Source organism: Cupressus sempervirens, chromosome 10 (assembly GCF_028749045.1).
Source record: "Cupressus sempervirens isolate cs-2001-9-10 chromosome 10, ASM2874904v1, whole genome shotgun sequence".
Lineage (NCBI taxonomy): Eukaryota > Viridiplantae > Streptophyta > Pinopsida > Cupressales > Cupressaceae > Cupressus > Cupressus sempervirens.
This window is the reverse complement of record NC_143127.1, coordinates 519,785,120-519,811,078: the sequence shown is the minus strand read 5'-3', so window position 1 is coordinate 519,811,078 and position 25,959 is coordinate 519,785,120. Positions and strand designations below refer to the sequence as shown.

The window sequence follows — 25,959 nt, the reverse complement described above, 5'->3', positions numbered from 1 at the left end:
GATTTGTCCAGCAATAAATCAATAAGAAATTTGATTTGTTTTAGAGTTGAATTATACATAGCTCGTCCTTTATAGTTGAGTTATTTATTTGTTTCTAATTTATTAATTTGGTAAGTACATTAAATTGTTTGCTACTATTCAGATTTGATCAATACAAATAGTGCAGGGTATAATTTCTATCCCATTGTTTGCAACTATTGTGTCCACGTAATGGTTAAATCATAATAGACTAATCTGAATATGCTAAAGTGTGACAGTTTGTGGCATCAAATTGATTAAGTTAATTAACAAATATTGTACCATCAATACTATAAAGTTGTATGAAACGAATGTATGTTCGACTCTATTGCCCAATTAGAATTCAGCACTGATCATAAACCTGCTCATAAACTTTGAATCCAATGCTGGCATTTCTCTATCTTTTTCTTTGAGGATTTGGTTTCATTTAGTAATTCGTCTAACTTTTTCATTTCAGAAAAACACAAATTTTAATAGAGTAACCAAAGTTTGAGGATAAATAATTATTAGCTACAACCCAGAAGAATTTCCTTGATACTTGCCAGTTGAGGAGTTTGATTTATTGTTGTAATCCGCTATAAATCATCTTGGATTGGAATTTTGTCATCCAAGATTTAGATAAACAGGCCTTGGTCCAGCGGAACCAAAAGCACAGAGGATTTGATTCAATCCTGTCATGTTGGCCAAAGTCAGTTAGATACCCAGCATCGAGCAAGCAAGGCTCGTAGGTTTCTAACCAGTGATTTTGATAACCAACATTAGGAACATATCCAATTTGCGTATTCATACACAAGCTGATGTCTTACCGCTGCCATAAAACATGGGAAGAGTCAATTTTTTCATAGCATGTTTCAAGTTGTTTTGTGTCTTGGGCCTTCTATTATTGGCTTGTCCTAGCTATTTCTCTTCGCTGTCCCATAGCTATTTCTATTTGTCCTAGCTATTTGTCATAACTCTATATTTACATATAATGAATCCTCTAAATACTTTAGTAAATGAATTTATTTTTTATCGGTTTTAGTAAATGATATTTATCAAATATTACAAATAAGTATATACATATTATAATATCAACAGATATGCTTAATAAATAATAATAACAATATTGAATATAAGACAAATGTTTCATAAAGATATTGATGATTAGTATAGAATATCAAGATAGCTTTAATCAACATTAGGAATGTGGAATAAAGAATATTAACATATCTATATATTACTTATAAACATACTTAAATAATATATAACACTATAATATTTTAAACTACTAAATGAATAATGCATGAAATAATATAATGATAAGTAAAACTATAATTCAAGAAATAATGAATCCATTGCTTATATTTTCATGAGAGGGATGTTAGATTATACAAGGATATTAGAAAGTCAATAAAGAGCAAGTATAATACTGAATCAGAGATAGATCATTATCATTATTATTGATAAGGAAAAACAGCTGTCTTACTGGACATATCTCTTAGGGACCCAACGTTCGATCTGCAATGTATAAATTCAATGAGGAAGGAATAGAAACAGGGACCAAAACCCGGAGGAAGATACCTTACATAAGAAGACAATGCCAGCATATATTTATTGAGACTAGTTAACAAATACCATTGTCTTATTTTGAGCATTCAGTATACATAGACCTCTTCTAGTATAATCAGACGAAATTCAGTATAGAGCAAGGTGAAAGTATGAGAATAAGGGGATGACCAGTAAGGAAAGACTGAACATGCAAACAACAAGATAATGTTTGATCGTGCAGATGGGACAAACCCCATAACATAAAAATCACTATAGAAAGAATTAGTCGCATACTAACGTGAATAGCAGATGGAATGGCAAATATCAAGGAGTAGCAACAAATTGAATAGAATAATAACAGTATTTAAACCTTGATATAAATTTGATATCCCATTCAGTGAACCGAGGAAGCATCGACAACAAAGTATTTGAACATAAAGGAAATTACATCGGAAATTGGAGATTCAGAAGTTCATTAATTAACTTGTTTACACTGCATAAGAGTGAGCAGAGACAAGGAAGAGTACCCGACAAGAACCACGTCATTGCACAAAGACATCTCATGCTAGAGACAAATTGCAGTAAGCCAAAGAAGGTCATGTAGACCTCAGGGAATAGACATCTTTGCTGACAAGAAAGAAGCAAACAATCATAAGAAAGAAATAACCGCAAACTAAGTACACAAACATAAGTAAGAACATAGAAGAGTACACATCAGTGAGTAGAGAAGCTCACAAGGTTAAAACAGTGATAAGGGAGATGGGAAGCAAACACTTCTAATCCCAGAAATAATAATAAAATACCAGTGAGGATGGGTATCACCAAGAGACAATAAAATAATAAACAAACTAAGAATTATTGTATTCATACAGACAAAAAAGAGGTATGTATAATCAATAGCAAAATAAATAAATGTTTGTCAAATTAAGAGAATGGTGATTTTTTCAGAGAGCGTACTATCTAGTATATTGAATTTGATGATTAGTATAGGTACCAAGTTAATCTTGGTAGAGGACATTTATTTGTAGATGTCGAGTTTCTCTAAAAGAGAACTCAGAGATTAGAGGGCATTCTATAAGGAATATCGTGATTCTATAATGGAATCCAAGGAGAGATTCATTGAGAATATCTAGAGACGACACACACACACACACACACATATTGTAATGGTCAATCATATTCATATGTTAGAGATAGGAGACTTGATTAGAGGTGGGAATCTCTACCAAGTAGTGTTGTAAAGGGCATAATCAGAGATCCCAAGAGGCCTAAGGAAGGGCGCTCTTCATATGAAGATTGCCTAATCAAAAGTAATTCTCATTAGAGGGTTAGGTGATTTAAGAGCCCCTTTTGAGGGATTAGGAAGGGTTAGTAAGGGGATAGTATTTAGATTAACATTTGATTAGCTTAACATTTCTAACATGTTTTGGATTTTAATATGCATTTTCTATATTGTACCAACAATTTGTTGTAGACTCCAACATTCTTTTCTTAATCCATAAGAGCTACCGCTGCTTCAGCATTTTCCACTACCTTACCGCCATTGTTCTTAGCAAAAATAGGCATTAATGGTGTATTAGATGTATGTATAGGTGCTCTTACATCATATGGAGAATCAGCTACACGACCACCTTCACTATGATGACTTTGAGGCCTCCTTTGACCTGCATTAATTTATTGTATAGCTGCCACAACCTATTTCAACACATCAGCTATCTGTTCTTTCCCTTGTTTGAATCCCTCTTAAGGTTTTCCTTACTTCTCTATCTCCATTATTTTCCATTTCAACATGTTCCGTACTTGAAGAAGCCCCTACAAGTTCTGAAAGTGTTCTACCTTCTGGTAGTAAGGGTTGTCTCCAAATGCTTTGCAAATTTGTGTGGTATCGTTGCATTCAATTCCGAGTTACTCATAGGCTGGCAGGTTCGATGCTTTGATACTAATGAAAAGGCTCCTCTTGAATTTGGGCTTAAAGTTTCAAAATAGTTGTCTAAAGTTTTCTCCATTGGTCTAACTGATACTCATTAAAAAGTCTAGTTCAATAGTGTTGAAGGTGTGTATTTGGATCTTAAGAAAATTCTGCAACTTCTAGTTGATATGGCAATAGAAATTTGACACTTCGAAATGATAACATTTCATTTAAATACACAAGAAATGATCTAAACTGCTCAATGTGAAAACAATTGTCCCTTCAAACCAAATCATATACACTACCAATATTTCCCAATAACTATACTATATGGTGGGTGTTGGATGCATTTATATATTATATATAGGTTATATATAGTTTATACATATATATAATCAATCGATACCTGCATTTTTTTTTTATTTCCAGATGGACCAATAGAAGAAGTTTGTCTTGATCTTTTAATTAATCTATCAACCTCTTCTTGTTCTCTTACAAATCTTGGTATTTGTGCAAGAGTACTCTATAAGTCAGAGTACGACTCGTTGAGTCTAAGCCAGAGTCCATCAAAATGAGGCAGATTGCCTCTGGCCACGAACTCAACGAAGTCCTGGCAAAGTCACCATGGACTCGCCGAGTCTAGGGACTCTCTTGACTCGCATAGTCCCAAGTTGTCGACTCTCGTTGGCAGTAGGACTCATAAAGTGCAAAAAATAATAAAATAAAAGGGTTAAGTGAATTGTTTGTGCTTTGTATAACATCTATTTGATCTAAAAAAGTTATTCCATCCTTTGCTAATGCTTGTGATAGAGAGAAAAGAGTTAGAGAAGAGTTTTGGGGATTTCAAAGAGAAATCGGCAAACTGGTTGGCTCTCCCATATTGATTGTTGATTGTTTGTAGCTTGCACTTAAGCATTGAGAGGACCTAAAGGAAGGATTTGGAAGAGGCTTCTACAAACTCACTTGCATTTCCATTGTTTGTGCAAAAATTGAATGATCTTGTCTTTGTTCACTACAAGGCTTTAACTATAGACAAATCCAGGGCACCAATACATCAATGATTGTATTAGAGATTGTTGATCCACATGCATAGTGGAATACAGAGATTGTTGATCCTATCTTAAACAATGAAGATGTGGAGTGGATTGATCAGGTGGATTGGGAGGCAAAGGTAGTACTAATGGCAGTCAAGGAGGCTAGAGCGCGATGAGACTAAGTACAAGGCCCTAAGGCTAGGAGTGATGGATCCGAGTTTGATAATGAGGATATTTGGGTGAGGATGAGAATGCCCTTGAGAAAATTCAACCTCAGACATAGGAAGTGAGGATGGCTCTAGAATCTTCCATGACTTATCTTAGGCATATCTGGAGGAGGACATAGACTACTATGAGCCTTAGTCTTCTACACTCTAGCTGTTATTTTGATATATGTTTTGAACTTTTGATTCCATGGACTTCATAATCCATGAATGTTGTAGACATTTGACAATGACACTACGTTTAACTTTATATTATGTTATTCAGTTTTTTCCTTCAAAAATTTACTTTTATACTATGTGATCTGTGCAAAATTGTGTATTTGATGTTGATTGACTAAAAGATGCATGAAAAAATCTTTAAATCCTAAAAAAGTCTTTGAATTTCATGGTTTTTTTTATTTTCTGAGTCCGGTCGCCAAGTTTGTGTTCGAGCCCAATTTTGACTTTCCAAGTCAGAGGCTAGTGCAAGTCCCATAACACTGCAATAATTACACTTCCAAATATATGACCCACCTCTTGCTCCTTGCCCTCCCACTGAACTTTCACTACCAGCCATTCTTGCACAATGAAATATCTGACTTCTTTCTAGGATAGTAACTAAAATAATTAAGGAAAAAAAACTAAAGTTCAAGCATACAAGTGCAAAAAAGGATACATAAACATCAAAATGGAGAGCTCAGCCAAACAAGGTCATGATCCTTGCCTTTTCAAATTGTACCTTTTATCTTCCCTCTCTAAAGCTCTGACTTGGATTGCTCAGCCAAATTCACATTAAATACTCAGCTTTAGCTGTACAATTAGTCCTTTTTAGTCTTATGTTTTCCTCAAAAATATGTAACATATAATATAAATGTGTTGTATACATGTGTTGTGGTGTACATTTACATGTATATGTAGGTATAATGTATACACGCACTCACACACATACGTCATTTCTATCAAGCATATAATCTATTTTGCTAAGTTTATTCTTCATTGTGTTCAGGACCTGGATTCTGAGCTTATAGTTGCGGCAAGTAGAGGACCAAATAATGCAACAATCTCAGCGAACTTGGCCCTTGATGAACAGCAAATGAATGCCTTATTCCTTGATGTGGTAACATCTTCATTTTTTGGTGTTTCTTATATACATTAGTAGAACAACTATGAGTCTTGTAAGCTTAAAGGTATTCTTTCCTTTCTGTTTCATTCGAAAAGAAAATCAGATGTCAGTTTCTTGCTTAGCTAGTGAAAGCTTATGTTGCTTTGCTTCTGATCTTAAAGTTAGAAATATTGAACTGAGGAAACAGAATGAACTTAAGATCAAGAGTATAGCAAATAGAGAGCCAAAATAAAAATGAAAATAATTCAAACAAAATGTTATGTTCGCAATTAGTTTTTAAGTTGCAATCTTGACCATAGAGTTGGCACCTTTTTACTTAGACCATTCAATCTGAAGAAGTTTGGCATCTTGAATCTTGCTTTGTTGGTTAAGTCATCAGTCAGCTTCGGCACTTCATCCTGTTAGAACTCGATATAAATTAAACATGAAAATTACATTGGAATACCACTCGATTCTTGTTCAGGCTTGGGCAACATGCAAGTCCATTTCATCTAAGAAGATTTGTCATAAATACTTGTGAAATATTGTTGTTATATTTTATTTAACTGTGTCTTATATTTTATTATTATCAGTGCAATTGTATTACTCTAATGGGATTCTGTTACTGATTTTTGTATGTGTAAACAGATGAGATATACAACAATTTCTATCTCTTATTTATGTGTGTACTTTTATATTGGGTTTCTCTCTTCATCCATGTAGATTGTTACTTTTTCATAACTCTTTGCATGTCAATATCAGAGCATAATAATGAGGCATTGCATCCATTTTGATTCTGATAAAATAATTACCTTAATAGACCACTCAAAATCAATCTATTTAAAGTGTGTGGAACTCAACATCTTTTGTTTGGCCTGAATTTTCCCCAGCCAGATGAACTGATTATGCAGAACATCTCTTCCGTCCTGCATTAGAGCCCAAGGTGACCTCCATACATGCTTTTTGGCCTCTGGAGACATGGCACCATTAAATTTGCAACTCATTTCTAGAATCTTACCATCAGAGAAAATTCACTATGAACCTTATCTTTACCTTCCTCAATAGATCCACGTTCTCATTTTCTTATGTCATTTGTGATGATCTTGTGAGCTGTGCACAAGCAAATGCCTGATTTGAGTTGAAAATTTTCAGGGAAGTAGATTTTACATTTAATGTATCTATTTATTTCCAGATTTAAAATACTAAACTTTTAGTTAATAGAAAGGGAAAAAACAAACTCCAGTAGCACTACAAAAGGAGAAAAAGAGTGTTCTTGCAAATCTGCTTTATTTTGTTTAAGTTGCAACTTTTCCTTTTTGACTGTGCATAAGAAGGGTGCAAGTTTTTCACACAAACATGAATCTCTTCATGAGTATAGCTGCCTCATCAGCTTGTTGAGAAGACGCAACCCAACAGATTTGGATGCAAGAGCAACTGCAGTTCTGTAACTACTCAGAATGAATTCTAAGAAAAAAAGGAAGGTGGGCTGATAGCCATATAATAGCAGCTTGTGTATTTGCAAAACATTTCATGCAATATTGACATGAATAACAAAGCTTAATTTAGTTATTTAATCTTGAAACATGAAATAGATAACTGATAGAGTTTACTGCTATAACTAATGAGAGCCAAGCCTGCATATTAGAGGTCATGTACATCATGTATAAAATAGACTAACATGGTAGTTTGATTCCATTTATCTAATTGTGTTATTATGACATGAGGGCTATTGTTTGCATATAACATATGTGTGCTGAAGTTTAAAAGCAAGAGTAGACAATGTATATATGAAATTGAGAAAACACTATTGTACAAAAACTTACCTTTCCCTCATGTTTAATTGAAGCTAATGAAATAAAGCACACAATAGCAACATTCAACGTAGAATAATTGAGGTGTGATAGCTGGGAATGATAAAATTGTATAAATCAATACATTCGGAAATTGCTGTTGGTAAAAATGCTTAGCTCTAGAAATGATGATGAGAAATATTTCTGATTTAGCTAGGAATTTGACCAGCCCAAACCATGGAATGAATCCTCTTAGTTTGTACTTTTCCTTGGAACTACACTAATCTGTCTAACTTTGTTGTTGGTTGCTCATGGCTCTAGGTCATTTCTGCAGGTGTGGATTTGTCCAGTTACTTGTAGATCTGATTTGGAACACTGCAATTCTATAGTTTAAACTTTAGATCACCTTGGTATTTGGTCTTCACTCTTTGTTAAGTACTGTTGGTATTTAAGAAATTTTGGGGAGGCTGACAGATTACTGGGGTTGAGTTCTTCTATGTCACCCTTTTGAATGACCAGATGCATAGTAGTGGAAATGTGCAAAGACAACTCTTTTTAACCATGATCATGCAGATTATGTTCCTTTTAGTGCTCCAAATTGAAAGATTCCTTTAATTGATGCTCTTTAAAATGGAAATAATTTTCAATTGAATTTCGGATACGAATGAATTCACATTGGATGCCTTTAGATTTTACTGCATATCAAAATGATTTTTTGATATGCAGTAAAATCTAAAGGCATCCAATGTGAATTCATTCGTATCCGAAATTCAATTGAAAATTATTTCCATTTTAAAGAGCATCAATTAAAGGAATCTTTCAATTTGGAGCACTAAAAGGAACGTAATCTGCATGATCATTCTTGCACAATCACATGGTTAAAAAGAGTTGTCTTTGCACATTTCCACTACTATGCATCTGGTCATTCAATAGGGTGACATAGAAGAACTCAACCCCAGTAATCTGTCAGCCTCCCCAAAGTTTCTTAAATACCAATAGCACTAACCAGATGCATAGTAGCGGAAATGTGCAAAGACAACTCTTTTTAACCGTGGATTGTGCAAGAATGATCATGCAGATTACATTCCTTTTAGTGCTCCAAATTGAAAGATTCCTTTAATTGATGCTCTTTAAAATGGAAATAATTTTCAATTGAATTTCAGATATGAATGAATTCACATTGGATGCCTATAGATTTTACTGCATATCAAAAAATCATGGTAAGAATCAAATGGGCAGGTGCTAGAGAAATTTGAATTTGAATTTTGAAATTCATAAGTTAGCTCCATTTGGCATGGGATCATTCTGCAGTGTTGGATTGATGTGGATCAGCAAAAATCTAATGTCAAGGTGGAGAATGAATGTTTAGACATAAGGGATGCAATAAACAACAGGAAATGATTAGAAACAAACAAGGTCAATTGCATGAGATTACATGTAAATGAGGATATTGAAGGATTAGGCAATAAACCCAAGTGCGCACAAGATTGCATCCCATGACTGTTGGTGTGAATAAGGTATTCTACCTATCTAATTTACGAGTGGGTCGTATTCAAAAGTTAAATTAGGTCCTAGGGAAATTTTCTAGAGGTCTTAGTTGTTATAAGATGTTATCTTTTGTTATGCTAAAGTATCTCATTTATAGAGTTAGTACTCATGTCATGATCTTGTTTAATCCTATCTGTTATCTTGTCTTTATAAGCAAGGCACTTGTACACTTCATATCACAGATCAGAAGATCATATCATAGATCTTAATATTAACCCAACTCATTTCTTGCGTGCTCTTTTGTGGAATTTGGTGGGACGTTCAATTTTGTCATAAAAATTGATATTAAAGCTTCATTTTTGCTATCTCGGAAGGACATACATAAGGAGTATGTGAAACAGCGAAAATCGGGATTTTGCGGATACGATATAGAATGTGGTGGGAAATGGAGAAATTTTGCCAAATCACGGGAAGGAGATTTAATATGGTCCAAAAATGTGATTTATCGCTATTTCGAAGTAGGTTGCCCATAAACCATGCAAAGTCGCGATTTCGAGTGAAGATCACAAGAAGGTTTGTGAAATACCAATTTTCCGGGATTTCGCAGAGGATGTTGATTTGACCTTATGAATTGGCAATTTTCGAGGTTTTGGGGAGCATGCAAAGGGTACAATGCAAAATGGAAAAATTTCACTAAATCGCAGGAGTAGTTTCAAATGTGCCTCGAAATGGCAAAAAGGGTTTTGCAGTGCATTAATGATCATCGCAGCTTCAAAAGAGGGAGCCAGATAAGAATACAAAAAGGAAAAATGACCATTGTCAAAATATCTTGAGAAGTACAAGGCAAATTTTGTAAAATTTTAATTCGAAATGTGTGGAATGTCATCGATGGAATTTTGGAGTTAATGGGTTATTAAATGCCATTGTTTTATAAAGGCCTCATCACAAGTCAAGTGTACAAACAAAGTTCAATGTGCATATCTTGGTAAATTCTTTAAATTGCAAGATTTTGGATTACATAAGTAAAATTGGATTGCCAATACAGGAACACCCATCAGGCCAGGAGCCCAATCCACTGATGCAACCTGATCTTTCTACTGAAGAAGAAGATTAGTTTGACATTATTAACAATATGTATCAAGGTGTGTGGGACATCAGGAAAAATTATGCTAGTTATGCAAGTGATTGCCATAAACTTGAACTAGAAGAGGATGGGGCTGCAATTGCATAGATGTTTGCAGAACGAGAAGAACAATAGGTTGAACATGCATACATCAACAATATGATCAATATGTTTCATGGCCTTCTCTCCTGAGGATTGCAAAAAATTTCTTTTTGTTAAAATTATGAATAGTTGTAATTAGTTTAAGTTAAACAATTTTGAAAGGGTCTGAAGTTTTGTCACTCCTCCCCATTTACTACAAGGAGAGGTACCAAGACCCTAAAAAATATATCACACATCATATACCGATTGAATATTATACAGTTAAATATATACAAACCAGGGAATAGCACATAATCGAACAATCTATGCAAGTTTTGAGTGGATATTGCAATCAGCCACCGCTCTATTGTACTATTTTTGAAGTTAATAAAAATACTCTATTTCTCTCAAGAATTGTGCAAATTGTCCTCTTCAATTTACATTGCCATTGATAGATTGAAATTCAATACATTCCTTTGATAAAATAAAATTCACATACTTTGTGTTTTTTATTCAATTGGTCTTCCGAGATTGAAGTTAAAAACAATTGAATTGGGATTTCTATTCAAGTTCTCTATCTGGTGATTGATGGTAGGTGTGCACTGTCTCTGAAAAGTTTTGATAATCTTGAAGTTCATATTGAATTTACTCTACTCTACCCAATCAGAGTAAGGAACTAGTCTAATTTGATTTCAATAAAGCATATTACCAATTGAAGTAGGTGGAATTCTCGATCACATTCAAGTGCTCTGCAATTCTTAAACCCATATTTATTCAAACACATTTAAAACATTCAAGCATTCAAAAAGGCATTCAACCTTACACCATTGATTTCTCCTCAGGAATAACTCGTTATCCCAAGAGCATCAAGTAGTGAAATCTGCATAAGTTATATCATAAGGTTTCCGTTAGGTACACACCTAGCTTAACAGATCCTAAAGTGAAGAGGGTTTGATCTCTAAGTATCAATCCTAGTCATTGGCCAAAATGCATTGGATTACCCAACATTGAGCAAAGCAAGGCTCATAAGTTTTCTAATCAAAAATTTGAGGAACCAACAGAAGGTGTTTTTTCTCTTTTTTAGGTGATGTCCAGCTTAGCCCCCAAGTAGACCTAAACCTCTTTGTTTGGCCACAACTTGGTTATTTTGCTCCAATTTAAATTAGAATATGCATTTGGCTATTCTTTAAGATGAAATTAATTCATGACCAAAATTGAAATTTGATAATCCACTCTTGCAAGACAATCAAAGAAGTAATCAAGGAGATATTTTTGTTGATATAGGGTTGCAAGTGAAAAGATCAAACCCTTGTAATGATGATATACATCGGCAATAAGTGGATCTAAATTGTCTGTATGAAATATATTAAATATGATCTCTGATTTATAACAGATTTCTTTTGGGAAGTGGGACTATTATTCACCATTTGTAATGTCCCCTCTTATGGGATGATATGGTTTGTGATTGGATTAGCCTATTATTGGCCCTCATAGGGAATGGATAGAGGGTCCCAGTTGGAAGTACAGGAGGCTTATTCCCAGTCTAGATGTCAAAATTGTTCTTTGTTTGGTTCAGTTTGGCACACTTACTATTTATAGTAACTGACTATTTCAAGAAGAGCCAAGGCTATTATCTATAGTAGGGAACTTGAGCAGTCCATGATTGCAATGATCAACTGGTTTTGATTAGATAATGAGAGATTTACTATTTATAGTAAGCCTGTGGTTAATAGAGAGGGACTCTTGCTATTTTAAGTAAGGTAGTTGAGTGCACAGTGGACAGAATGGTTGACATCCAGGTTCTAATGGAATTGATAAAGAATGATTGCTTGTGGAAATATGTAATTATTAATAAAGTGATTACTTCATTAATAAAGTGCAATTATAAAATTAGGCATTAAAAAACATTTAATGTGCAATGGGGCCATGACCCTCATTTAAATGATTTTTAAAGTGCATTAACTAGTACTAACTTGGATGGTAAATATTTTTAAAAATAAAGTTCTGATTTAATATTATTTTATGTGATTAATAAGCCTCTAGAAAAGAAAATCAAACTTATTATGGATGATCATTTGACTTTGTGTTTGAAGAGTTTTGAAGTTTCTGCAATTGCAACAATGGTTTCCACTGTACCAAGGCATTGGAGATTGTCCAATTTTTTCATTGTTTTTGTAGTCTTGAGGTTGTAGATATCGACCGGAATATTGCTTAAGGAAAGACTTCATTTAGAGGTCTCCATTGTTTAGATTTGTGAAAGAAACATAAGGGTTTCAAGCATAATTATTCTTGTGCAGTGCATGCATGATAAGCGTTGGGTTTTAGGTGATTTCTTATGTTTATGCCACAGTCTTACAACTCTGATTTCTTCCAGTTGTACTAGTGTAATATTCCCATCTGGATATATTTCCAAATTTTTCAGATTTAACACAGATTTAAAAACAATGTTTGCAAGCAGCAGTTTTCAGATTTAAACCCAGCAAATACTCTTATAAACACTCTCAGAATTGTCTTTGCATTAGAAAACCAGCAATACAATAACTACATAAAATCTAATCTTAAAAGTAGCAACAACAATTTGAAGTTAATTTATTTTCAGTGGTTTTTAATTCTTTTCAACTTTTTTATGTGTGCCACAGGCCTATAGTCATGACTTATGAGTGTTTTTTTTAAACACTTACCTCTTTGTTGTTTTTCTATATTTGCGTAACTTCATTTTGTAAAATGAAATTATAAAATGGCACCTTTATAAGCCATTTAATAATTTTATTATTTTTAATGCAAATACTTAAAATGATCAAAACTTGAATTCTCTTGACAAATCTCTGGGTGTACCCCATTCAGCATTCCCAACATGCAGATTAGCAGTACATATAACATGTAGTCAACCAAACGTCCATTTTTCACAGGCTTCACAGCTTTCACAACCTTTAAGTAGTCAGCCTAAAGTAACAATCACACCACGCACAATATTGCAGATGGTTGTTAAAAATCAACCATTGGTTACCTTCAATCAGGGGAGCCCAGTGAATTTGCAGGAGCGTGATGCTATCCCTGGAGCCATGCTTAAGAGTTCCCTACTAGGGAAGACCAAGTGACACCCAGAGACCATATTAAGGACATGGCTTATTTATTTGTACATCATTTTACGAAGGAGAATTTACCTTTAAGGTTGCTATGAAGTGTCACTTAAGGGAAAAGTGTTGCAGTGGTTCAAAGGTTTGGCGATTAATTCAATTGCAACATGGGATGAGTTAAGAGCAGCTCTGTGCAAGCAATTTGAGGACAAGTTTGTTAATCTTTCTCTGGTTGAACAGCTCATAACTATTAAGAGAGCGCCCTATGAATGGATGAGTGATTTCAATTTTAGATTTCAGAGAATGTTGGAGAGGATACTAGCAACAACAAGGCCTCCAACAGAGTATGCATTTTTATATTTCCTAAGGGCTTTGAACAGTGAAATTGTTGTTATGATTCACTAAATGGGTGGCACTACCTTGCCAGCAGCCTATGACATTGCAGTAGCAGTGGAAACAGTCTTATTCAGGTTGGTAGGACTGCACTGAGGCCGCCAATGCCTATCTTTCCCGAGATACAACTAAGTGCAAACTTGCCAACACCTCAAATAGTGTAGGGCCCATTTGCCGTTGCACCAAAAGCCATGACTTTTAGTAAACATGGAACACCACATAATTAACCACCTATGGGCAGGGGAGCGCGTCACATCACCCAACAATCTCCCCCTCGACGCGCATACCAGGTGCTTATGCGGGTCGGGAAGGCACCGGGGAGATTTGAACCCATGACCAGGCCAAAACCAGGCTCTGATACCAATTGTAGGGCCCATTTACCGTTGCACCAAAAGCCATGACTATTAGTGAACATGAACCACCACATAATTAACCACCTGTGAGCAGGGGAGCACGTCGCATCACCCAACAATCTCCCCCTCGACGCGCATACCAGGTGCTTACACGGGTCGGGATGGCACCGGGGAGATTTGAACCCATGACCAAGCCAAAACTAGGCTCTGATACCAATTGTAGGGCCCACTTGCCGTTGCACCAAAAGCCATGACTTTTAGTGAACATGAACCACCACATAATTAACCACCTGTGAGCAGGGGAGCGCGTCGCATCACCCAACAAATAGTTGTGTTACCACCTAATCCTGCTTCTGTAGCATTTGTCAGGGATTTGCAAGACATAAAAGAAAGTCAACAAAAGATAGAACATTGCTTGCAGACTTTTGGCAATGAGCTGATCATCCTTAAAAAGAAACACTTTCAAAATCCAAGGCCATATCGAGCAAGTAACAATTTGCAACGGCAAGGTCAGGGTCAGCCATATCAAGGAAACAGGCAACCAAGGTGGGTACCAAGGAAATAGGCAGAAAAATCAATCCAAGATCATTTCAGACATACAATCCTTGCCCTAGTCAATGTTGCTCAGGATTTGGTACCTGCGCAAGATAATCTTGCAGCTGATTACGAATGGTGTTTTCCATTTAACCAATCTTGCAATCAAAGTATGTGTTCAAATGCCGTGATCACCCAAGCATTAATGGTTCATAGTACATTAGTGAGACAACCGGACTCACATCATGATGAAGTATCACAACAATGGAACCAGCTTCCAAATGAGATTGGCCTTTTGAACTAGCGAAGGGAAGAATTTGTGGTGTGAACATGGATACTTCTCCAATCGCAATGAATACAAGAGCCAAAAAAGAGAGCTTTCGAGCTTGATATAGCAGCTGATAAAGTACAAACAACAGATAAAGGAAAGGCAATTGTAGAAGCATCCTTGCCACCCATCTCACAAGTCTATATTTTACAAAGGAATTGACCCTTTGTGGACAAAGAACATCCACACTTGCAGAAGGATGATGATGTTGGAAAAGTTCATCAAAAGGTAGGTCATGTTGTATCATTTAACATTGTGGAAAGCATGAAGAAAATGAATGTGAATATGTCCATGTGGGATTCCTTGTCAATTCCAGGTCCGAAGGACATGCTACAGGTAGCTTTGAAGGATTTGAAAGGTACAAATGACTCTACAATAGGCGTCAATGGTAGTGTGCTCACCAATCATCGATGCAAGACAGCAATATGCCAAGTACAAAAGCATCAAAGGATTCTAAACCACCTCCATTTCATTTGACCTTGATTGTCAGTGATAAGTTGATTCATAATTGCATGGTTGATAGGGGGGCAAGTGGTTTTGTCATTCCTAAACAAGTAGCTGATAAGTTAGATCTTACATGTCAGCCATTAGAGAAAGGGGTTGTCCATTTAGATGGGACAGCCGTCAATACTTCAGGTATTATTGATGGGTTAGACCTTACCCTGCATGCTTGCCCAAACTTTGCAGTCGCACAAAGCATTTGTGTCGTTGACCTTCCACTGTATTTTGTCATGCGTCTTTTGTGGGATTTCACAGCTAAGATGGGGGGTACGTGTCTGTTGATTGTAGGACTAGGTATGCCACCAAAGTCACCATTAAGTATGAGACATTAGCCAAAGACCTTATAGAACAGTACCATCCTGGTAAACATAGTGTCAGATTCAGCAGAGTCAAGTCAGGCTGATGTCAATAGTGAAGAAGTTGTTATGACTCACAACCAAGAGGAGGAAGTTGTTCCAGACTTGCTGTTACATGAATGGGCAGCAAAAAATATTGTTGACAGCCCTAATGATCTCATTGTTGAAGCTAATATGGGCAATTACGCATTCCATGTAATTGGGGCAGAAATCCCTAATTTGAAGAAAAGCCAAGAGGAGTTGGTTAGCCAGCAAAATGAGCTTTGGGGTTTTTTTTGGTGTGTTCCGAAGTAAGAATGGTGCTGGTGGGGGAGTTATGCTTGTGTCACCTCAAGGGGAGAAATACTTTCCAGCCTTCCGCTTTTCTATTTCATCTAACAACAACATTGCAGAGTACGAAGGTCTAATTCAAGGCAAGAATGGGCAAGGAAGCAAGAAATCAGTTGTTTAAAGGTATGTGGAGATAGCAAGTTAGTGGTGAACTAGGTTAGAGGCCTCAATGTTGCCAAGAATAATGCATTGAAGTGTTACAGAAATAGGGTATGGGAGGATACAACTGGAGATTTTGATGCCTTTAACATTGTTTCAATACCTAGAAGTCAAAACAAGCATGCAGACCAACTGGCTGTCATTGATGCGCAGTTTGGTGCCTTAGGTGATTTGAGAAGAGAAAAGGTACAGCAGTACATTAAGCTGGTTATCAAGCCTTCTATTCCAGATAGTGATGTCAACTGACAGGTGTTTGAGAGTGACGAACATATCTTTACCTTTTTGTTGGAAGATGAACAGTTCATTGTTACAAATTAGGATAAAATAAAACAGCAGTATGATGATCAATTATTCAACTAAGAACAAAGTTCCCAAATGATTAGTCACTTTGGAATCCACTTTTAATAGTGATGATCAACTAAAAAAGGGCAAAGCTAGAATACAGGTCAAGGAAGATCATTATGATGAGCTAGAGATATCAGAAGAAAAGTTTATAAAGGTAGGAAAGGTATGTTCATTAGAGGATAAACAGTAATTTAAAAACTTATGTCATGAGTTTGTTGAATTTTTTGCTTAGCAATACTCTGATCTTAAAGGGTTTGATCCTAAAATAATTGAACAGACCTTTTAGACCCAAGTTCTAAACCTGTCAAGCAGAAATATAGGCCCCTAAATGCAAGGTTAGAACCTTGATGGTTAAGGAGTTTGTTTACCATATGGGGTAAATAGTTTAATGCATACAGACAATAGACAAGAACATGTAACACAGCAGTACTCATTTTATTATTCGCATATATGTCGAAGAGATTACATAGTGCTTCCAATGATGATTACAACCATGATCCAAAGTCCATTCCGGACAGTGTACATATACCATTCCGAAGGGGTGACTCAACCGTCATGCGTCCTTTCGGATGCTAATCTACCCATCAGCTATTTTATAACTTTACTAACAACATGCTAATCTACCCATCAGCTATTTTATAACTTTACCGAAAACATCATCCCCCCCAAAAAGAAAAGTTGTCTCCGGACGAAAATTACAAAACACCCATGCCGCTTTGTCTGCTTCCAACTCTTAGGTACACTGAGCCAAGTGTCACTGTACTGCCTTCAACTAGATGATCAACTCCTCCCAAGCTCTCTATGCATCCACTAAGACAATTTCACGTCCAACACCTACTCCAAGTGCCTCAAAGTGTATCACCCCTTTCGAAAGGCTTGCTTTGTTGTTCTCTCCACTTTTGGTACACAAACACTCCATGCCTACAGCAGCTCCAGGTCTCATCAACTGGTCATACTTCCCATGATTGATAATTGAAGCGACTAAGGGTCTAGGGGCCAATGCTCCCAGTGGGATCGAGGGGCAGTGGCCCCACCGCCAAGACCCAATTAGCATTCTCAAAGCCACACAAAATTCCATGGAATACACCATTTTTGTGATTTTCTTCTGATCCCACACTCTTTCTGGCAATTACTTATTTTTTATTACCTATTTATGTCTTTCCGAAGCTTTGGGCATCATGCGTTATTCATTTTGAACATTTTTTATTTGTCAATTTTTTTTTGGAACACTTCCTGTCAATCACTTCTACCCCCATTATAATAATGGTCGTTCAGTCTTTTGCAACCCTCTGACTGATTGTATGGCAATGCCTCCTTCATTATCCCACCGAACTTGCAAGGGCCGTACAACCACTTCTTCTTTCAACTCCTGGGTGTACGATCCAAACTTCTCTTTCTTGGTTGTACGGCTTTTGCACTTTTCACTTTCATGTATGTTGATAATGTATGGTGCTTGATGTTTTCTTTCCTTGAGCCGTACGGTCATACGGAATATCTTTATATGGCCACTTCCATGTCTTTCTGTTGTTTTAGTTGCTCCTCTGTATGACGTACGATACTTTCTTTCTCCCAATAATGCTCTTATATGTCCGTACGGCCCTATGTTTATCTTCTTCCATACAAAAGGCCGTACGGTGCTTTCTCCTTCATAGAGAGTGCATGTGTGTCCGTACGGTAGCCTCTTCTAGTCATTTGTATGGTTACCTTGTTTGACCGTACGGTGTTGTCTAGCAATGTGTATCCCCCTCTGTGGCCGTACGGTTTTGTTCATGTTCCATACACTGATGTCCTTTCTTGAATCTGTATGATACCATATAGTACCCTAGCTGGTTCGTACAATCCTTTCCTGAATCCGTACAGTTGCTTTGTCTAGGCCATACAGTACTTCCTTGCCTTCTTCCAAAAAGTCGTACGGTGATAGCTACTTGTCTGTACGGAGCCTCTAATCTCTACGGTGTTTTTCCCTTGCCCTGTGCTTGTCGTATGGTGCACCTCCAGGTCTCTTCTTGCAAATTTCCAGTCGTATGGTGTATTCTTCTCTTCTCCACGTGGGTCAAAGCTCTCTCTTCTCCCACTAGTATTTTTTTGGTTCAATATCATCTCCGAGGTTCATGGTTTGTACTGTGACCTCTTCATATTTTATTGGCTTATCTTCACCAAATGTATGGGTTGATGTTTCACCCACCTGTGCTTCTCCTTCCTTTAGTTCACTATATTCCTCTGAGAACTCGTTCTTCCTTTTTCTTCTTCGACGCCCAACATGTTGCAGCTCGGGAAGAGTTCGTAATCCTCCATCTACCAGTGAAATAGTCCGTTCACCAAATCTAGATCGTCCTCATTCGACCCTTCTTCCAATCTCAATACTCCCTCTTCATCAAGTTCCATTCTCTTCTTCCCCTCGTCATCCCCTCCACCTTCGCCTTCGGAATCCGACAACGCTACCTCCTCACCTACCATTTGTGTGTGTCTGTCAATTATGAATCTTTTGCCTCTACGCTCCATTGATAGGGTATTCTTCTTCCAATCATGTTTAACTCTTGCTTGTACAAGCCATCATCGGCCCAAAATGGCATTATATCCTCTCCTCTTCAGTAAGATGATGACTAAGTCGAGTAGCGATGGCTGTGTTACAATAGTCACTAGTTCTGCCATCAAGATCTTGAGAGGTTTAATGCCATGTTGGTATGCCATTAGTAATTGGAACGTAGGTGGCCACAACCTCGGCTGTCCCAACTTCTTTCAAGTATCTTTTGGTAGGACGTTTACCCTAGAACCTCCAGACACAATTGTGTCTAAGAGGACCATTCCTAATAGACCCATCTCTACGACTGCCAGATGTTGTCCAGATGTGAGCGCTAGCAGCATTGGGTCCGCTGCACTTGCTCCACTTTCCTTCTCCCTTCCGTGTTCTCTTGGTAATTTAGCAGTTGGAGCGATGTTTGCGAGTGTCAATCAAAGTTGAGGCATTGTGAGCAGCAGATCGTTTATTTTGACTAGTACTTCAGTTTGTAATATCTGCCTTATAATGTTTTGTTCTGTGTAGTTCCTCGGTGAGGTACCGGTAGTGTCCTTCGATTGTGATTTCTTTGCCTATGTTGCTTTCTCAATTTCTCTCTGCGCTTCTTCCAATCTCTTATTTTCTTCCATCGAGTCGAAGTACAGTTTTGCTTGTTTACGGGTGATTGCCAAGACTTCTTCGTTCGTGCCGATGCTGATCAAATTCACTCCTAATTTCAGGCACTTGGCATCTTCATGATCTCCAAGACCGCACCATATGAAACACAACTTTGGTGCATTTGTTGATGTATAGTTCCGTGCAAACTGGCCCCACAAATTGCATGCTCAGCATTGAACCATCAAGCGGTCGTCGTACTGAATTCGACTATGGCCCCCATTATTATTGTTGGTATTGTTGTTCTTCCCTCTTCTATTATCTCTGTACCCACACGAAGTGGTACTATCATTGCTTGTATTTCCGCTCCCTCCTGACGTGGAACTGGAAGCCTCCTATGTCAAGAGCACTTGTTGATGCCCTCTTGTTTTCATATTGAAGGGACATTCTTTTGTGGAATGTCCCATAATTTGACAGATATCACAGAATTGGTTTTTCGTGCAGGACCCCTTTGTGTGACCTTTTGTCTTGCATTCTATGCACCATAGCTCATTTCCCTTCATCTCTTTTTGCATATTCTTAAGTTCCTTCATCATTCTGATCATATCTTTCTGGAGAGCTCGGACCTTCTTACTGTCCTTTTCGTCACCACTGCTATCTTCTTCTGAAGATGAGTCATCTAAGTCAAATGAGCTACTTTTCTTCTTCTTATTTGTTTGCTGTTGACTCTCTAAGTTCATCGCCCAATTGTTTGCTTCGGTGTATGATGATGGCGGCACAATCTTCATTTTCTTCTTTATTTCTGGACGTAGTCCTTCAATGAACCATTGCTTTTTCAGCCCATCTGTCGGTTTACTTTCCATTTTATTTATTAATTCTTTTAGTTTTCTGGCACTATTTCATTTTTTCCTTGCTTTGTGGTGTAGATTTCTGCTACGATCTCATTGTCGTCTCGCAACAATTGAAACTCAGTGATAAACTCCTTTTTAATTGCTGCCCAAGAAGTTAAGTTTTGGGGATCAACGTTAACAAACCAATCAATTGCTACACCCCTTAAGGTTGTTGGAAATTGTTGGACCCATTCATCTGTGTCGGTTATGCCATTCATTGTCAAAATTGTTTTGCATGTCTTACAGTGTCTGATTGGATTGGCCATTCTATCACCATCAAACTTTGGCAATTTTTCCTTTGGTCCAACCATTACTATTCGAGTTGGAGGTATTTATTGTGTACCGGCACTGTTTTGCACACCTGCACTGTTCTGAACACCTGCACTATTTTTGACAGTCGTCTTATTTCCCACAATTGTGTTATTTGGTGAAAAAGGGTCTTCGTTAAACGAAGTTGTCCGTTCCAGAGGTGTATCGCAGACAAAGAGTTCACTCCACATTCGTGCTCCCGTGGCACTCCGAGCCGTGCGAGTTAATTTCCTTCCATCTAGATTCTCTTCCCTTGGCGTATATAGGTTAAGAAATTCCTCCATTGTTTCTTCCACCAAATCCAACCGCTGTCGAGTCTCTTCTAACAATTCCTCGATGCTTCTGTGTCCGTTGGCAATCTGCTGAAACCTTCCTCTGCGCTCGGCCTGTTGTGCTAAAATTAAATTCCCTTGCGCGGTGCGTATTTCATCCTTTTCCTTCAGCTTATTCTTATTTTTGTTCAGCTGATTCAGCATTAGTCTTCATTCCTCTTCCTTCGTTCCAGGTCCATGGGGCAACGGTGCCAAATGTTTATCTTATGGGGTAAATAGTTTAATGCATACAAACAATAGACAAGAACATGTAACATAGCAGTACTCCTTTTATTATTCGCATATATGCCGAAGAGATTACATAGTGCTTCCAATGATGATTACAACCATATTTTAAAGTCCATTCTGGATGGTGTACATATACCATTTTGAAGGGGCGACTCAACCGTCATGCATCCTTTCGGATGCTAATCTACCCGTCAGCTATTTTATAACTTTACCAACAACATGTTAATCTACCCATCGGCTATTTTAGAACTTTACCGACAATAGAGTTGACCAAGTTAGTTGAGGGTAGGATTATTGTTCCTATTAAACATACTTCTTGGGTTTCCAACTTAATGCTCCCAACTCAATATCGGTTCTATGGATTCAACTTTCAAGCACTTATATTGTTGTCTCAAAACAATTTTATTTTTGAGTTCTCATTCCACGCAAAACTCCTGACAACCTACAATAATTGGGTCTCTAAACTGGCTTTTCAATAATACTATTTCCACAAGTTTCTTTGCCAAATGTATACAAATTTCACAAAACCTCATAACCTGATATTTTCCAAAATAAAAATCTCCTTGATTCACCAAAATAGATCAAATTACTTTAGAACTAAAAATTGTCAACCCTACACCACTCCAATACCACTGAAATATCCCGCCCAGATATTTAACCCCAAACCTCCCAAATAATTTTCAGAAAATTAAATAGTAAAATTTTATGCGACAAATTTCAAATTAACCATTATATAAACAAGCAAATGCTCTTATTAAGACCCTTAGAATTGTTATTGCTTTATAATAATCAGCAATACAATAAAATAATATAATTCAATCTTAAATACAGTAACAACAGTCGGATTAGTAAAACTATAAATGAACCTGTAACACCAGATGTGAACTCCGTTATGGATTCACCATAGTTGATGAATCAGGTCTGTGTCCAATTCACCAAGAGCCAAAAGGTTTCTGTCCTCAGGTTCTGAACATGAAAGCTGAAAAGCTTCCCAAGTTTTCTAAGAGAGAACTAAATACCAAACTGAATCCAAAGTATATCCCAAATGAATCAAATTCTCCTCTTTTAATGACCAAGAAGTGACTCTTCAGCTTCCTCCTCCTGACTTTCATCATTTTCCTCCCATTTGCCACCTTTTTCTTATTTTCAAAATTAAATTGACTTTATATAGTTTACATTCAACTGCCAATTAGGTCATTTTTATTTATTTATAATTAATTTGGCTGGCAATTTCTTGATATCCCTAAAAGGGGACATTACATGTGGTTATACAAATGTATACATAGGAAACCCAACATCCATCCGCCTCCTTGTCAAGTTTTATTGCAGGTTGAAGACTCGGTATGAAATTTGAGTAGAGTTTCACATTGGATGGTTAGATTAGAGGAGATTGAAGAGCCTCAACTGAGAGTTCTCTTCTTGGAGATTGCCTTGACATTTATGAAAACTCATTTGAGTAGAAAAACAACATATTTATGTAGAAGAAATTTGTGAATCTGATATGGAAAAGTTGCTAGATGATTATGTATACTTGGCATTTACACAATTTAGGAAAATGAAATATGCCTTTTGTGATTTTAATTGTAAATATTCAATAACATGTGTAATTAATGTGTGGATTTTGGGTAGTTATACATATAAGCATTTAATCAGATACCTACATATTTATTCATACACAGATTTTTTAAAGCATTTATTCTACCTATACATAATATTCAACAAATTAGATACACAGGGTAACCCAGATTAAACTGAAATATATTGTAGGATCCATCATTCGAATACATATGTTTTTTAGGTCCCATTTTCTCTTAATGAAGAAGTACTTAGATGATTTGAAGGCAACTGTGTATGCATAACACACGCAAAAGGGGGTTGCAATACGTACATGCCTTCAAATCATCTAACTACTTTATTAAGAGAAAACAGGACACCAAAATCATATGCATTCGAATGATGGATCATATGATATTTCTCAGTTTATTTTTTATAAGATGGAGTGAATGAAATTTTTTTGGAGCAAATATGAAAAAAATTAAGACAATGGTCGTAGATTTTTTTGTTTTAAATTTTTACTGAAGCTCATTGCTAGTCTAGTATGCTCAAACCTAGTCTATGTGTTTCCACATACTATGAAGATAGTTGAAGACAATAGATCTTCTGAAAGATCAATTTGACTCATTCCTCCTGTCCCTTGTTCCCGTCCCCATCCTCCCTTGCATAATCTGATTTGGCTTGTGAGTGGAATTCAACCATATTTTGTTCCCCTCTCTCTCTCTCTCACACACACACACACACTGTAGTGCTAGAGTCTGAAAAATGGATCTTTTTTTAATATCCTGCTCCATTTCTGAATTTAGTGAAAACTTTGTGTTCCTGTTTTTATGTATGAGTTTCTGATGTGGTTTTCTTTTTCCTCTTTTCCTAGTTACTCAAGAATTCCTCTCCCCATAACAGTTTCTATTTTTCTGTCTTCTCTTCTTATAACTTGGTTATTCTGTCTTCTCTCCTTATAACTTGGTTTGTTTCTTTTGTGCATTTTAATGAGAAGTTCAAGGTGAAAAAGTATATTATACAAGGTAGCTGCCCCTCTCAAATTCTAAGAGAGGTCATCTTGTTCCAAGTGACATTTCCACATCTATTGCAGAAATTTTTGTTGTCAATTGAGCAAGTTACTATTTTGCAACGGATTGAAGCAAGTTTTCACACATAAACTAAGCTTTGTGAGTTTGAAATGCATGATTGTCAATAATAGCCTTCCCAAGGTAGCTAGAGGTTGTGTGAGAGATCAAGCTCCCGTCCCCAAGTTTTGAGGACATCCCCATACCTGAAGTGGTCCATTTTTCAGGGACGGGGAGAAAAGTCATTGCAGAATAGAATCTTTTTGGTAGTCTTCTGTATAATCCACCACATGTGCCTTGCTCAATTTTAATTTCTATCCATCTCTCCTCTAAATAAGCCGAACCATTATATGCCGATATGTAGAAACATGTGCTTAAAGATAATAATTACAGCCCTGTGCAGTTGTGCCCATCCTGCCATTAAGGACCATTCAACTTTTGGCAAGATGGAGATTGCAGTAGAAAAAAATATAAAACACAAAATACCTTCTTGACCTCTATGAATTTTGACCAACAAAAAACGACTAATTGCATCTCGAGTGATTGGTGTATTTTCCTGAAATCCTTTGGATAAATAAAATGCGACTCCCCCATGGACAACAAAATTTTTAATGCAGCATGATAAAAAAGTGATACACATCAATGAAGCTTGCTCGTTGTTAGTTTTTTTTAACTTTTTCTTTAAGAACCTTGACCCATCCAAACAGCCATAAAAGCCTGTTTTTCCTTCACCTGTTTCAGTGCTGAATATTAGCAACCAATATTACGTTTGGTCCAACTACATAGCTGCTATGATCACTTCTAGAAGGAAGTGCATGCTATGAGCACTTCTAGAAGGAAGTGCTGATTGACAGAAATAGATTACTTTTTAATCTGTTGTAATGTAAAAAGGTTTAGTATACTGTTTAATGTTGTTTTCTTGTAGGTACGAGTGAGTGACTCTTATGGATTAAAATTTCCTCGGGAGTTTGCACTTCTAATGAAGCAGCTTCTATACTTTGACCGTTATACACGCTCATTGGCTCCAAATCTAAACATGCTACAAGATGATAGAATTGCACTGGGCTCTAGAAAGAGAAATTATGGCACTAGAATGGGTGAATTTTACAAGTTGTGAAGTCCATCTTCTTATTGTTGGTTTTCATAATCCATTAACAATGGGCCACATCATAAATTGTTTCCTGGTTCATCAGGTCTATATAATATTGGAAAAACAATCAGATTTGAAAGACCAACATCTGGCTTGATGGCTTTTCCACAAGGCATGTAAATATTATAGTATTTTATGGAATCAAAGTGCCTTAATTCTCAATACTGAATATTTGGAACACGAGTGACACCATGACACTAATTTTATTGGAGTATATGCTGGACTTTTTATTGATTCAATAACCCTCCATTGCTGCTTTATATGATACCGTTTTATGATTCTTAAAACCCCATCCATCATTCAGACATTTTCACATATTCAGCAAGCCCGGGATTGAGATTAACACCTTTTTTTTTTCTATCTGTGAACCTGATCAATATTATTCAAATGTATTTTCACAAGTTTAATTTCATTTAAGATAATAGAAAGAAAATCCATCACAAATATGGCAATGTACTATGGGAATCTGTATTGTAAATACATTTTAAGGAAGAACGAAGCACACTGCATTTAAATAGCTGCTTTTGCATGTATACAAACAAATAAAGAAAGTATTGACCATAATATTTAAGTGGTTGGTGATAACTTTTCAACAACAAACCATATTCATACATTTCCTAGTTATTATTAGATTATAATGGTGTTAATTCCCGACTTCATTCAACT

General features: G+C 36.5%; 1 protein-coding gene across 2 annotated transcripts in view; it reads left to right on the top strand.

The window, feature by feature from the left end:
- The window catches only part of LOC149534933 (Protein kinase superfamily protein), a 267,162-nt gene extending 241,627 nt beyond the window's left edge, over nucleotides 1-25,535 (top strand). For both annotated transcript variants that reach the window (XM_089805238.1, XM_089805237.1), the window contains exons 10-11: nucleotides 5,698-5,808; nucleotides 25,069-25,535. In XM_089805238.1, the coding sequence (XP_089661364.1) occupies nucleotides 5,698-5,808; nucleotides 25,069-25,260 (303 nt within the window). In that variant the 3' untranslated portion in view covers nucleotides 25,261-25,535. The remainder of the gene's footprint in view (nucleotides 1-5,697; nucleotides 5,809-25,068) is intronic.
- Nucleotides 25,536-25,959: the final 424 nt, after the last annotated feature.